General features: G+C 58.7%; 1 protein-coding gene across 1 annotated transcript in view; it reads right to left on the bottom strand.

Moving 5' to 3' along the window:
- Positions 1-6358: 6358 nt before the first annotated feature.
- The window catches only part of SPEG (striated muscle enriched protein kinase), a 143307-nt gene continuing 134908 nt past the window's right edge, over positions 6359-14757 (bottom strand). The window contains 6 exon segments of the mRNA XM_029063161.1: positions 6359-6565; positions 8074-8223; positions 8780-8855; positions 8951-9174; positions 11967-12206; positions 13861-14473. Coding sequence (XP_028918994.1) covers positions 6373-6565; positions 8074-8223; positions 8780-8855; positions 8951-9174; positions 11967-12206; positions 13861-14473 — 1496 coding nt within the window. The 3' untranslated portion in view covers positions 6359-6372.

Raw genomic sequence — 14757 nt, 5'->3', positions numbered from 1 at the left:
CAGAGGTCATGGGTTCGAATCCCGGCTCTGCCCCTTGGCAGCTGGGTGATTTTGGGCAAGTCACTTCACTTCTCTGGGCCTCGGTTCCCTTATCTGGAAAATGGAGATGAAGACTGTGAGCCCCACGTGGGACAACCTGATCACCTTGTATCCCCCTCGGCGCTTAGAACACAGCTTAGAATAGAGAAGCAGCATAGCTCAGTGGAAAAAGCCCAGGCTTGGGAGTCAGAGGTCATGGGTTCGAATTCAGGCTCTCCCCCTTGGCAGCTGTGTGACTGTGGGCAGGTCACTTCACTTCTCCGGACCTCAGTTACCTCATCTGGAAAATGGGGATAAAGACTGGGAGCCCCAGGGGGGACAACCTGATGGCCCTGTATCTCCCCCAGCGCTTAGAACAGTGCTGTGCACATAGTAAGCGCTTAACAAATGCCAACATTATTATTATTGTTATTAGAACTCTGCTTTGCACATAGCAAGTGCTTAACAAATGCCACCATCATCATCATCACTGTTCTAAGGGCTGGGGTACGTACAAGACAGTTGGAATTGACACAGTTCATTCGATAGTATTTATTGAGCGCTTACTATGTGCAGAGCACTGTACTAAACGCTTGGAATGGACAAATCGGTAACAGATAGAGACAGTCCCTGATCTTTGACGGGCTTACGGTCTAATCGGGGGAGACGGACAGACGAGAACAGTAGCCATAAATCCCAGTCCACACTTCGCTCTGCTGCCTGGGATCATTTTTCTACCAAAGCGTTCAGTCCACGTCTTCCCCCCTTCGAAAATCTCCCGTGGTTGCCCATCCACCTCCGCATCCAGCAGAATCCCGTCACCGTCGGCTTCTAAGTCGTCCGTGGGGTCGCCCCCCTCCTCTCTCTCCCGGCCGCTCTCCTCCTCCTCCTCCACCACCCTGGGCCGCACGCTCCGCTCCCCTCGTGCCGACCTCCTCCTTGTACCTCGATCTCGTCTCCCTCGTCACCAGCCCCTCGCCCACGTCCTGCCTCTGGCCTGGAATGCCCTCCCTCTTTGTATCTGACAGAAAATCACTCTCCCCCCCTTCAAAAGAGACCCACCTCCTCCCGGAGGCCTTCCCCGACCGCGCCCTCCTTTCCTCTTCTCCCGCTCCCTTCCGCGTCGCCCCGGCTCGCTCCCTTTCTTCATCCCCGTTACCACTTACGTCCGTATCCCTCATTTATTGATTTCTATGAATGGCCATCTCCACCTCTAGACCGTAAGCGCTTTACGGGCAAGGAACTTGTTTACCAACCCCGAGTCCGTGGCCTAGTAGCTAGAGGCCAGGCCCGGGAGTCAGGAGGACCTGGGTTCTAATCCCGGCTCCGCCACTTGTCTGCTGGGTGACCTTGGGCGAGTCGCTTCACTTCTCTGGGGCTCAGTGACCTCATCTGTAAAATGGGGTTTAAGACCGTGAGCCCCACGTGGGAAAACCTGATGACCTTGTATCTACCTCAGCTCTTAGAACAGTGCTTGGCACATAATAAGCGCTTAATAATAAAAATAATAATAATGCTGGTATTTGTTAAGTGCTTACTCTGTGCAGAGCACTGTTCTAAGCGCTAGGGGAGATACAGGGTCATCAGGTTGTCCCGCGTGAAGCTCACAGTCTTCATCCCCTTTTTACAGATGAGGTCACTGAGGCACTGAGAAGTGAAGTGACTCGCCCACAGTCACACAGCTGACAAGTGGCAGAGCAGGGATTCGAACCCAGGACCTCTCACTCCCAAGCCCGTGCTCTTTCCACTGAGCCACGCTGCTTCCCAATAATGGCATTTGTTAAGCGCTTACTACGTGCCAAGCACTTTCTAAGCGCTGGGGGGAGGGTGGGATACGAGGTCATCAGGTTGTCCCACATGGGGCTCAGAGTCTTCACCCCCATTTTACAGATGAGGTCACTGAGGCCCAGAGAAGTGAAGTGACATGCCCACGGTCACCCAGCTGACAAGTGGCAGAGCTGGGATTCGAACCCATGACCTCTGATTCTCAAGCCCGGGCTCTTTCCACTGAGCCACGCTGCTTCAGCGTGAAGAGGGAACGAGTTCCAGGCCAGAAGGAGGAGGTGGGTGAGGGGTCGGTGGCGAGATGGAGGAGACGGAGGGGCAGGGAGAAGGTTGGCGCGAGAGGAGCGGAGCGTGCGGGTTGGGCTGGAGGAGGAGAGCAGCGAGGTGAGGTACGAGGGGGCTACTTGATGGACGGCTTTCATGCCCATCGCAGAGAGCGGATCTCGGGACCGCTGCTTCCTGGCGAGGGTTTCTCAGCTGGGGAAGGTGAGCAGATGGGCATGGAATAAATTGTCTAGAGGAAAAGCAGCACTGCCTAGGAGGTAATAATAATTACGATGGCATTTGTTAAGCGCTTACTATGTGCAGAGCGCTGTTCTAAGCGCTGGGGAGGATAAAAGGTGATCAGGTCGTGTCATGTGGGGCTCACAGTCTCAGTCCCCATTTTACGGTTGAGGGACCTGAGGCCCAGAGAATAATAATAATGTTGGTATTTGATAAGTGCTTACATTGTGCAGAACACTGTTCTAAGTGCTGGGGGAGATACAAGGTAATCAGGTTGTCCCACGTGGGGCTCACAGTTAATCCCCATTTTACAGATGAGGGAACTGAGGCGCAGAGAAGTGAAGTGACTCGCCCACAGTCACACAGCTGACAAGTGGCGGAGCCGAGATTTGAACCCAAGACCTCTGACTCTCCAGCCCGGGCTCTATCCACTGAGCCACGCTGCTTCGACTGGGAGTCAGAGGAGAGGATCTGGGTTCTAATCCCGGCTCCCCCGCTTATCAGCTGGGTGACCTTGGGCAAGCTGCTTCACTTCTTCCTGCCTCGGTTACCTTATCTAGAAAATGGGGATGAAGACCGTGAGCCCCATGTGGGACGTGGACTGTGTCCAAACTGATTACTTTGTATCTACCCCGGCGTTTAGAGTGGTGCCCGGCACGTAGTAAGCGCTTAAGAAAAGACATAAAAAAAAGGGCACTTCACGTCTCTGGGCCTCGATCACTTCATCTGCAAAATGGGGATGGAGACCGTGAGCCCCATGTGGGACAGGGACCGCGTCCAGCCTATTTGCTTGCATCCACCCCAGCGCTTAGAACAGTGCTTGACATACAGAGAAGCAGCGTGGCTCAGTGGAAAGAGCCCGGGCTGGGGAGTCAGAGGTCTTGGGTTCAAATCCCTGCTCCGCCGCCTGTCAGCTGCGTGACTTTGGGCAAGTCACTTCACTTCTCTAGGCCTCAGTGACCTCATCTGGAAAATGGGGATGAAGACTGTGAGCCCCACGTGGGACAACCTGATCACCTTGAATCCTCTCCAGTGCTTAGAACAGTGCTTTGCACATAGTAAGCACTTAAATGCCATCATTATATAGTAAGCACTTAACCGATGCCCCAGTTATCATCATCATTATCGTTCATAACATTCAGGCCACGTTTCCCCCACTCCTCAAGAATCTCCAGTGGTTGCCCATCCACCTCCTCATCAAACAGAAACCCATCACGGTCGGCTTTAGAGGCGTCCATGGGGGTCGCCCCCTCCTCCCCTCCCCCAGCCGCTCTCCTCCTCCTCCACCCTGGGCCGCACGCTCCGCTCCTCTCATGCCACCTCCTCCTTGTCCCTCCATCTCGTCTATGTCTCCGCCGACCTCTCGCCCACGTCCCGCCTCTGGCCCGGAACGCCCTCCTCCTCAAATCCCACAGACGACGACTCTCCCCCTCTTCAAAGCCTTACCGAAGGCCCACCTCCTCCAAGAGGCCTTCCCAGACTATTCCCTACTTTTCCTCATCTCCCGCTCCCTTGCGCGTCGCCCCGACTCGCTCCCTTTCTTCATCCCCCGTCTCAGCCCCGCACCACTTACGTCCATATCCATCATTTTATTCGTTTCTATTCACGTCCGTCCCCCCCACCCCAGACTGTCAGTTCGTTTGGGGCAGGGACTGTGTCCGTTATATTGTTCCGTCGTACTCTCCCAAGCGCTCAGTACAGCGCTCTGCACACAGAAGGCGCTCAATGAATCCGACGGACCGAATGACCGATCATCACAAGATAATGCTGGTACGTCTTCTTCTTCAAATGCCGTCGAGTCGTGTCCGACCCATAGCGGCTCCATGGACACACCCTCTTCAGAACATCCCATTTTCATTCGTCATTTGATCTATTTAGTGCTTACCGTGTGCAGAACACTGTACTAAGCGCTTGGGAAACTACGCTACAACAATAACCCAAGAAACAGTGACATTCCCTGCCCACAACGAGCTCGCAGTCTAGAGTGGGGGAGACAGACATCAATAAAGCAGCGTGGCTCAGTGGCAAGAGCCCGGGATTGGGAGTCAGAGGTCGTGGGTTCTAATCCCGGCTCCGCCACCGATCAGCTGTGTGACTTTGGGCGAGTCGCTTCACTTCTCTGGGCCTCAGTGACCTCATCTGGAAAATGGGGATGAAGACGGGGAGCCCCTGGTGGGACACCCTGATTACACTGTATCTCCCCCTGCGCTTAGAACAGTGCTCGGCACATAGGGCTTTACAGATACCATAATAATAATTATTATTATTATAAAATTACAGATTGCTTCGGGGCTGGGGACGGGGGAAGAGCAAAGGGCTAAATAAAAGGACAGATATGGACGTAAGTGCTTCGGGGCTGAGACGGGGGGAGAGTAAAAGGAGCAAGTCAGGGCGACGCAGAAGGGAGCGAGAGATGAGGAAAAGTGGGGTTTAGTCTGGAAAGGCCTCTTCTGTCATAAGGTCGTTCCGATGATATATACTATGTAGGGGTTTTTTTATACTATATAGGTTTTTTTTATTATCATTAAATGCCGTCGAGTCGTTTCCGATTCCTAGCGACTCCGTGGATCTACTTTCTCCGGCACGCGCTGTCCTCTGCCGTAATCCACAAATACTACACGATAATATAATATAATAATAATAATAATAATAATGACAAACACCACAGGAAAAAACCAGAAAAAGCAGACTTTTTTTTTTTTTTTTTTCCCTTCAGCCCTTTCCCCTCCCTACTCACCCACGGTCTCCCTCTCCCGCACCTCCCCTCAGGCGGGCTTCCTCTCACACCCTCACACGCGTGCAGACCCAGAAACACGCACGCACACACCCGCGGAGGCACGGACACCCACGCACAAGAACACCCCAGGCGAGGTCCTGCTGTGGAGGTCTTTATTCCTGACCCAAAGACAGACAGCGGAAGGGACGGGAGTCGGTGCGATGTGGGAGTTGGGCCGGGTGGGAGGGAAGACTTCACAAAAGTCAATAAATAAATAAATAGGGGAGGTGGGGGGGGAGGATGGGGCAGGAGAGCCTCCCCGGAGACCCTCGCGGAGACAGCGGGTCGGGGGTCTCCGGGGGCCCGGGAGGAGGGAGGGAGATGGCCGGTGGGCGGCCCATCCCATTCCACCTCGCTGCCTCCCTGACCCCTAGTTCTCCCGGACCCCCGGACTTGTCCCGTCCTCCGTCCCTCGCTCCCATCCCCCCTCTCACAGACCCTCACGCCTTCCCTGCCCCCCACCCCCGGCCCTCCCCTTCCTGAGCGTCCCGTCCCTGCCCTCGGAGAAGCAGCGTGGCCTGGGAGTCAGAAGGTGGTGGGTTCTAATCCCAATCCCGCCATTCGTCTGCTGCGCGACCCTGGGTCAGTCACTTCATTTCCCTGTGCCTCAGTGACCTCGTCTGTAAATCGGGGATTGAGCCCCACGGGGGACGGGGACTGTGTCCAACGCGATTTGCCTGTGGGCACCCCAGCGCTCAGTACAGTGCCTGGCACAAAGTAAGCGCTCAGCCAATACCATCGTTATCATTATCGTCCTCGTTTCCCCCACCCTGCTCCGCGGACTTCACTCGGTCGGATTTATGGAGCGCTCCCTGCGTACAGAGCACCGTGCTCAGCGCTCCCAGCTCCATGCTTCCCCTCCCGTCTCGCCCCCCAACCCCTTCACCTCCTTTTCCCGCTCCTCGCCCCCTTAACCCCCACCTCCTCAACGATCCCCAACCTCCTTCCCTCCATTCCCGAAAGACTTCTTCCCTCCCTCGCTCCGCTTCCTTGTCCTCCCTGCCTCCTCTCTCCCTTCGCCGTCCTCCCCCCTCCGCCGCCCCGTAGCCCCTCTCCTCCAGGGCCCAGGCGGGGTCGGGGGGGGGGGGGGGTGTCGTCGTCCCCGCCGTCCCCGCCCGGGGGGTGTTGTTGAGGTATATCGCCCGGTCCCGGCTTCCGGCTGGCGGTGCCGAGTAGGCCCGGCGTCCCCCGTCGACGTCCCCCGGCCGGAGGGCCGCCGGCCGGCCCCCGCGATGTCCCGGTGGCAGGGGTCCGGGGGCGGGGGGGAGGAGGGGGTGTCCGGGCGGGGGTCAGGGGCCGCCGGGGTAGGGGCGCAGCAGCACCTTGTGTCGGGTGGCGGCCTCGGCCCGGCGACGGCCCTGCTCGCCCAGGAACTCCTTGAGCCGGTTGGTGGTGAAGGTGAGAGTCTGGCGTCGCAGCTTCATCAGGTAGGCGTCCTGCAGCCACGGGTGGGACAGGCAGTCCCGCAGCGACGGACGGCTCCTGGACGGGGGGGACGGGGCGCGGAGGCGTGACCCCGGGGACCGGGGGTGACCCCCGGGACCCACGGGTGGGAGTCCCGCGGTGACGGGCCAGCTCCCGGGTGGGGGTGGGTGCAGAGGGGTGACCCCGGGGGCCGGGGCAGCGGTGACCACGGAGACCGGGAGCGGCATCGGTGGTGACCGCGGGCCCTGAGTGTGGGGCGGGGGGGGTCCCGCGGCGACGGCCGGCTCCTGGGCGGGGGAGGGTGCGGAGAAGCAGCGTGGCTTAGCGGCTAGAGCCTGGAGGTCCGAAGGCCCTGGGTTTTTATCCTACTCCCTCCCTCTGCTCTACGAGCCCGGGCTTGGGAGTCGGGGGTCACGGGCTCGAATCCCGGCTCGGCCACTTGTCAGCTGTGTGACCGAGGGCAAGTCACGTAATAATCATAATGTTGGTATTTGTGAAGCGCTTACTATGTGCAGAGCACCGTTCTGAGCGCCGGGGTAGACCCAGGGGAATCAGGTTGCCCCACGTGAGGCTCCCAGTTAACCCCCATTTTACAGATGAGGAAACTGAGGCCCGGAGAAGTGAAGTGACTTGCCCACAGTCACACAGCTGACAAGTGGCAGATCTGGGATTCGAACCCATGACCTCTGACTCCCGACTTCTCTGGGCCTCAGTTACCTCACCTGTAAAATGGGGATGAAGACTGTGACCCGCATGCGGGACAACCTGACGACTCCGTATCTCCCCCAGCACTTAGAACAGTGCTCTGCACAGAGTAAGCGCTTAACAAATACCAACATTATTATTAATACGTTGAGGAGCGCAGTGTGCGGCTCAGGCTGGAGAAGGAGAAGCGAGGTAGGGTGGGAGGGTTGGGCAAGTCACTTTAACCTCTCTGGGCCTCAGTTCCCTCATAGGAGAAACAGCATGGCCTAGCGGCGAGAGCCCGGGCCTGGGAGTCAGAAGCCATGGGTTCTAATCCCGACTCCGCTGCTTGTCAGTCGGGTGACCTTGGCTAAGTCGCTTCACTTCTCTGTGCCTCAGTTACCTCATCTGTAAAATGGGGATCAAGACCGTGAACCCCACATGGGACAACCTGATGTCCTTGTATCTCCCCCAGCGCTTAGAATAGTGCTTGGCACATAGTAAGCGCTTAACAAAAACCATAATTATTATTTTTGTTATCATTGTCTGCTGTGTGACCTTGGGCGAATCACTTCACTCCTCTGGCCCTCAATTCCCTCACCTGTAAAATGGAGATTAAGAATGAGAGCCCCGTGTGGGACAGGGACTGTGTCCAACCTGTTGACCTCGTATCTACCGCAGTGCTTAGAACAGTGCTTGGCACATAGGAAGTGCTTAACAAACACCATTATTGCTATTATTATTATTAATAAATGCGTGCATGTGCGGGCCAGGGGAGGTGAGATGGGAGAGGCTCAGCTTCCTCAGTGAGAGAGGGGCAGTCAGGGAGGGAAGAGGGGGTCGGCAAGAAGGGGGGGGGGGTCCCCCCAAATCCGGCTCACCAGGGGTGGACGGCGAGGACCTTGCGTAGGAAAAGGGCGGCACTCTGGGAGGTGTTGGGGTACAGCTGGAAAGCATCGAAGCGGCCCCCCACGATGCGGTTCTCCGTCTCCCGGGGGTCGGGCTCGTAGAAGGGGGACCGGCCGCTCAGCCTGGGGGAGAAGCGGACAACCTGGGCATTAAGGGGACCCTCAGTGGGGAGGGAGGGTCCCCGGGGAGGGGGCCGGCAGAGGCGGGGACGTCCGGGGAGGGGAGGGCGTGGGGAGGGTCCCTGGTGGGGGGGAGGGGGGCCGAGAGCGTGTTGGGGGAACAAAGGCAGGGAAGTTTCAAGGAGGGAGAGCGTGGGGAGGGTCCCTGAAGGGGGGTGGGCGGTTGTGTTTGTGTGTAGGGGTACAAAGGCAGGGAAGTGCGGGAGGGCAGGTGTGGAGTGTGAAAGTGTATGTCTGTGTTGGGTGGGGGGTGAGGCAGAAACGGGAAAGTCTAGGAAGGGTGGATGTGGGGAGGGTCCCTGGGGCTGGGGGAGTCCAGGAATTGGCTGGGGGGGTGGGGGGACCGTAGGGGGGCCGAGTCTTGGGAATGTTCTGAGGTGTGTGTGTGTGTCTGTGTATCGGGGGGAGGGGGAAGGGCAGCCCCCCAGAGGGCCGACCGGGATGCGGGGGGAGGCGGTCTCGAGACGACGGGGTCCCGGGAGGGCCTGGGGTGGCTCACATGATGTAGGCCAGCACGCCGGCCCCCCAGATGTCAGCGGCCGAGCCGATGGGGTCCCCTTTCACCATCTCGGGAGCTGCGGGGGGAAAGAGCGGGAAGTCCAGGCCCCGCCGGGACAGGGGGTTGTTGTGGGAGGGGGAGGGGAGGGAGGGTGGCCCGGCGGTGACCCACCCATGAACTCCAAGGTGCCCGTGCGGTAGCCCAGGGGTCGCAGGGCGTTGGGGCTGTAGGGCCGAGCGCTGCCGAAGTCCACGATCTTCAGGGTGTTGGAGGGCGAGAGCAGCAGGTTGTCGGGCTTGATGTCCAGGTGGAGGACGTGGCGGCCGTGCAGGTAGTCCAGGCCCTGCAGCAGCTGGACCACGTAGGTCACCACGTCCTCCTCCGAGTACCGGAACCTGCCGGCGGGGGAGACGAGAACGATGACAGTGAGGGGATTTGGTAAGATGTGCCAAGCACTCTTCTAAGCGCTGGGGTAGATACGAGGTCATCAGGTTGTCCCCCGTGGGGCTCACGGTCTTCATCCCCAGTTTACAGATGAGGTCACTGAGGCCCAGAGGAGCGAAGTGACTGGCCCAAAGTCACCCAGCCGATAAGCGGCGGTGCCGGGATTAGAACCCACGGCCTCTGACTTCCGAGCCCGGGCTCTTGCCACCGAGCCACGCTGCTTCTCCGACGAGGGAACTGAGGCCCAGAGAGGTTAAAGTGACTTGCCCAACCCTCCCACCCTACCTCCCTTCTCCTTCTCCAGGCCGAGCCGCACACTCCGCTCCTCTGGTGCCGCTAACTTCCTCACTGGGCGTCCGGCTCGCCCGGCCCGCCGCCGCCCCTCGGCCCACGTCCCGCCTCCGGCCCGGAACGCCCTCCCCCCTCAAATCCCACAGACGACGACTCTCCCCCCACTTCGAAGCCTTATCGATGGCCCACCTCCTCCAGGAGGCCTTCCCGGCACTTAGAACAGCGCTTGGCACCTAGTAAGCGCTTAACGAAAACCATCATTATTATTCCCGGGCTGATCCCCACTTTTTCTCCTATTATAATGATACTCATAATTATGGTATCGGTTAAGCGCTTACTAGGTGCCAGGCACCGTACTAAGTGCTGCAGTGGATACAAACAAATCGGGTTGGACTCAGTCCCTGTCCCACACGGAGCTCGGAGTCTCCATCCCCATTTTCCAGCTGAGGGAACCGAGGCCCAGAGAAGTGAAGTGACTTGCCCAAGGTCACACAGCAGACACGTGGCGGAGCCGGGATTAGAACCCATGACCTCCTGACTCCCGGGCCCAAGGTCTACCCACTACGCCACGCTCTTCTCCGTCTCATCTCCCCCTCCCTCTGAGTCACCCTGATTTGCTCCTTTTATTCATCCCCCCTCCCAGCCCCCCACCACAGTGCTTGGCACATAGTAAGTGCTTAACAGATACCATCGTTATTATCATTCATTCAGTAGTATTTATTGAGTGCTTACTATGTGCAGAGCACTGTACTAAGCGCTTGGAATGGACAATTCGGCAACAGATAGAGACGATCCCTGCCCTGATGTCCACATCTGTTATTCATTTATTTTTATTGCTGTCTGTCTCCCCGCCTCCAGACTGTAAGCTCGTTGTGGGCAGGGAATGTGGCTGTTTATTGTTGTACTGTACTTCCCCGAGCGCTTCGTACAGTGCTCTGCACACAGTAGTTGCTTAATAAATACGATCGAATGAATGAACGAATGACTGGCCTGGCTCCCTATTCCCCTCTTTCCGCTTCTCAGCCCCCATAACCCACTTTCTGGTCCGGGGGTCCCTGTTCCCTGGACCCTCCTCCCTGCTTCCCAATCCCCGACCGCCCCCGCACCCCATTCTCTGGCCCACGCTGGAAGCAGCGTGGCCTAGTGGCAAGAGCCGGGGCTGGGGAGTCAAAGGTCGTGGGTTCTAATCCCGGCTCCGCCACTTGTCAGCTGTGTGACCTGGGGCAAGTCGCTTCACTTCTCTGGGCCTCAGTGGCCTCCTCTGTAAAATGGGGATTGAGCGTGAGCCCCATGTGGGACAGGGACTGGGTCCATCCTGATGACCTTGTATCAACCCCAGGGCTTAGAACAATGCTTGGCACATAGTAAGCGCTTAAGAAATATCATCTTCATTATTATTATTATTATTATTATTGTTCCCTACTCTCCAGCCCCCGAGTCCCTGTTCCCCACCCTGTGGCCCCCAAATGAGAAGCAGCACGGCTCAGTGGAAAGAGCAAGGGCTTGGGAGTCAGAGGCTGTGGGTTCTAATCCCCGCTCTGCCACTCATCAGCTGTGTGACTTTGGGCAAGTCACTTTACTTCTCTGGGCCTCGGTGACCTCATCTGTAAAATGGGGAAGACTGTAAGCCCCACGTGGGACAACCTCATGACCTTGTATCTACTCCTTTTAGAACAAACATGAATATTATCATTATTACTCCTTTTAGACTGTGAGCCCGTTGTTGGGCAGGGATTGTCTCTGTTGCCGAATTGTACATTCCAAGCCCTTAGTACAGTGCTCTGCACACAATAAGCACTCAATAAATACGATCGAATGAGCACCCAGAGCTTAGAACAGTGCTTGGCACATAGTAATAATAATAATAATGTTGGTATTTGTTAAGCACTTATTATGTGCAGAGCACTGTTCTAAGCACTGGGGTAAATACAGAGTAATCAGATTGTCCCACGTGAGGCTCACAGTCTTAATCCCCATTTTACAGATGAAGGAAGTGAGGCCCAGAGAAGTGAAGTGACTTGCCCCCAGTCACACAGCTGACAAGCGGCAGAGCCGGCATTCAAACCCATGACCTCTGACTCTCAAGCCCGGGCTCTTGCCATTAAGCCACGCTGCTTCCCCAAAGCGCTTCCTTAGTAAGCGTTTAACAAATACCCCAAAACACACAAAAACAAATCCCTGGCGTCGCTTCTCCGTGCTCCCGGCTCCATAGCCCCCCATCCTCGCTCCCCGCTTCTTGGGGGGGGGTCCCTGATCACGGGGGTCTCCGCCGTCTCCGCTCCCCTCATTCTAGCCCCCGCTTCAGGGGTCCCCCCACCCCAGGATCCCCCCCGCCACCCCCCGTCCCGGGGTCTCCGATGTTCCCTCTCCCGCGTCCCGGCGTCCCGCTCTCCGGTCCCGGGGGAGGGTCTGGGGGTCGGGGACCTGGGGGGATCTGTGGGGGGGGTCCTACCTGTCGCTGAGGCCGCAGAGCAGCTCCCGGGGCCCGCAGCTCTCGGCGATGAGGACGAGGTAGCGGGGGGTGACGTAGGCCTCGTGCAGAGCCATGATCCGCTCGTGGTGCAGGCCCCGCAGCACCTCGTATTCCTGCAGCGCCCGCCGCCGCCCCTCCGCCTCGTAGGGCACGATCTTGGCCACGAAGTGTCGGCCCGTCGCGTTCTCCCGGCACTCCCGGATCACGCCGAACCGGCCCCTGCCGCATCACGGGGGAGACGACGGACAGTGACCCTCCCCCGGCCTTCAGCGCCTCAGTCGAGGCCCACCTCCTCCAAGAGGCCTTCTTGGACTCGGCCCCCCTCTTTCCTCTTCTCCCTCTCCCTTCTGCGTCGCCCTGACCTGCTCCCTTTCTTCATCCCCCCCACCGCTTACATTCATTCATTCAATCGTATTTATGGAGCGCTTACTGTGTGTAGAGCACCGTACTAAGCGCTTGGAATAATTATGGTATTTGTTAAGCGCTCACTATGTACCAGGCACCGTTCTAAACTCTGGGGTGGAGACAAGCAAATGGGGTTGGGCGCAGTCCCTGGCCCACGTGGGGCTCACGGTCTCAATCCCCATTTTACAGACGAGGCCACCGAGGCCCAGTGAAGTGAAGAGACTTGCCCTGGGTCACCCAGCAGACAAGTGGCGGCGCCGGGATTCGAACCCACGACCTTCTGATCCCCGCGCCCGGGGTCTAGCCGCTACGCCATGCTGCTTCTTATGTCCAGATCTGTCATTTATTGCTTTCTATTCATGTCTGTCTCCCCTTCTCTGGACTATCAGCTCGTTGGGGGCAGGGAACGTGTCTGTTTATTGTTCTAGCGTCCTCTCCCAAGCGCTTAGTCCAGTGCTCTGCGCACAGTAAGCGCTCAATAAATACGACTCACAATGAATGAATGGGGGCCGTGTGAGAGGGTTAGGGGTCGGACAGGGATGTCAAGACGGGGCAGGAAAAGGGGGCAGGGATTCATTCATTCAATCGTCTTTATTGAACGCTTACTGTGTGCAGAGCACTGTACAGCAATAAACAGGCACAATCGCTGCCCACAATGAGCTTAGAGTACATTCCAAGCACTTAGTACAGTGCTCTGCACGTGGTAAGCGCTCAATAAGTACTATCGAATGAACGAATAGGGTTGGCGGGGGAGATTGAGAGCAGGACGGAGGGAGCTGGGCTGGAATGGGGAGGGGGCAGGGACGGGGCGGGGTGGGGGCGTAGGGAGGCCGAGAGCGGGGGTTGGTAAGGGAGTTGGGAAGGGGGATGGATGTCTAGCAGCCTGGCCTAGTGGCAAGAGCCCGGGCTTAGGAGTCAGAGGACGTGGGTTCGAATCCCGGCTCGGCCACTTGTCAGCTGTGTGACTTTGGGCAAGTCTCTTACCTTCTCTGGGCCTCAGTTACCTCATCTGTAAAATGGGGATGAAGACCGGGAGCCCCACGTGGGACAACGTGATTCCCCTGTGTCTACCCCAGCGCTTAGAACAGTGCTCTGCACACAGTAAGCGCTTAACAAATACCAACATTATTATTATTAATCCCGCCTCCGCACTTGTCTGCTGTGTGACCTCGGGCCGGCCGCTTCACTTCTCTGGGCCTCAGTGACCTCATCTGTCAAATGGGGATGAAGACCGCGAGCCCCGCGCGAGCCAACCTGATGACCTCGCATCTAATCCAGGGCTTGGCACATAGTCAACGCTTAACAAATACCATGATTATTCGAGCGGGTGGGTGATGTCCAAGAGGGGGGCGGGGGAGGGGGCAGGGAGGGCTGAGAGCGGTGTGTCGGGCGGGAGGGGAGGTCAGAGGTCACACAGCCTCCTCTGGGGCTAGCAGCGGGCCCGGCCTCCCACCGGACGTGCGCTTACCTGGCTCTCTCCTCCAGAAAGGTGTAGGGCTTCTGGGGGGGTCCCTGGCGCAGCACGGTGCCCTCGGGGCCGGGCGAGACGGCGGGGGCGCCGCCCGGGTCATTTCCCCCCCCGACGCCGGTCACTCGGGTCGGGTCCGGGGACTCGGACACGAAGGAGGTCACCATGTACAAGGGGGCCGGGGGCTCCGGGGCAGGAGACCCGGGCGTGGGCCGGCCGGCCGGGAGGCCGCGCCGCTTCCTCGGAGGAGTCGGCGGAGGGGGACCCCCAGCCCGGAGAGGAGGCCGGGGGCGGCCGGGAGCGGAGGGAGGTAGGGGGGAGGAGGGCGAGGAGGGGGCGGCTGCAGACGGGAGAGGGGCGGAGGCTGGAGTGGGGGTAGGTGTGAGGGTGGAGGCCGGGGTGGAGGCGGGTGAAAGGGCAGAGGTCAAGGCGGAGGCCGGGGTTGGGGCGGATGCCGGGGTGGAGGCCGGCGAGGGGCAGGGGGGAGAGCCCGGGGTAGAGGGCGGAACCGGGGAGGACGGAGAGACCGGCGGGGACGGGAGGGAGGGCGTCCTGTCCGGCCCGGAGGTCGCCGGGGTGGGCTGCGGGAAAGCCGGAGATGCGGACGGGGAACCTGGTGCGAGAGAGGGAAGGGAAGCGTCACCCGGAGAGGCCGCCAGACTGGCCCTCAGGAGCCGGGGAATGCTGGAGTGTCCACCCGGATTATTAGCGTCGCGGTATCTGTTAAGCCCTTACTGTGTACTGAGCGCTGGGGTAGATACAAGCCAATCAGCTTGGACGCAGTTCCCGTCCCCCGTGGGGCTCCCAGTCTTCACCCCCATTTTCCAGATGAGGGAACTGAGGCCCAGAGAAGTGAAGCGACTTGCCCCAGGTCACCCAGCAGACAAGTGGTGGAGC

Source organism: Ornithorhynchus anatinus, chromosome 1 (assembly GCF_004115215.2).
Source record: "Ornithorhynchus anatinus isolate Pmale09 chromosome 1, mOrnAna1.pri.v4, whole genome shotgun sequence".
Taxonomy (NCBI): domain Eukaryota; kingdom Metazoa; phylum Chordata; class Mammalia; order Monotremata; family Ornithorhynchidae; genus Ornithorhynchus; species Ornithorhynchus anatinus.
This window is presented reverse-complemented; position numbering and strand designations above follow the sequence as displayed.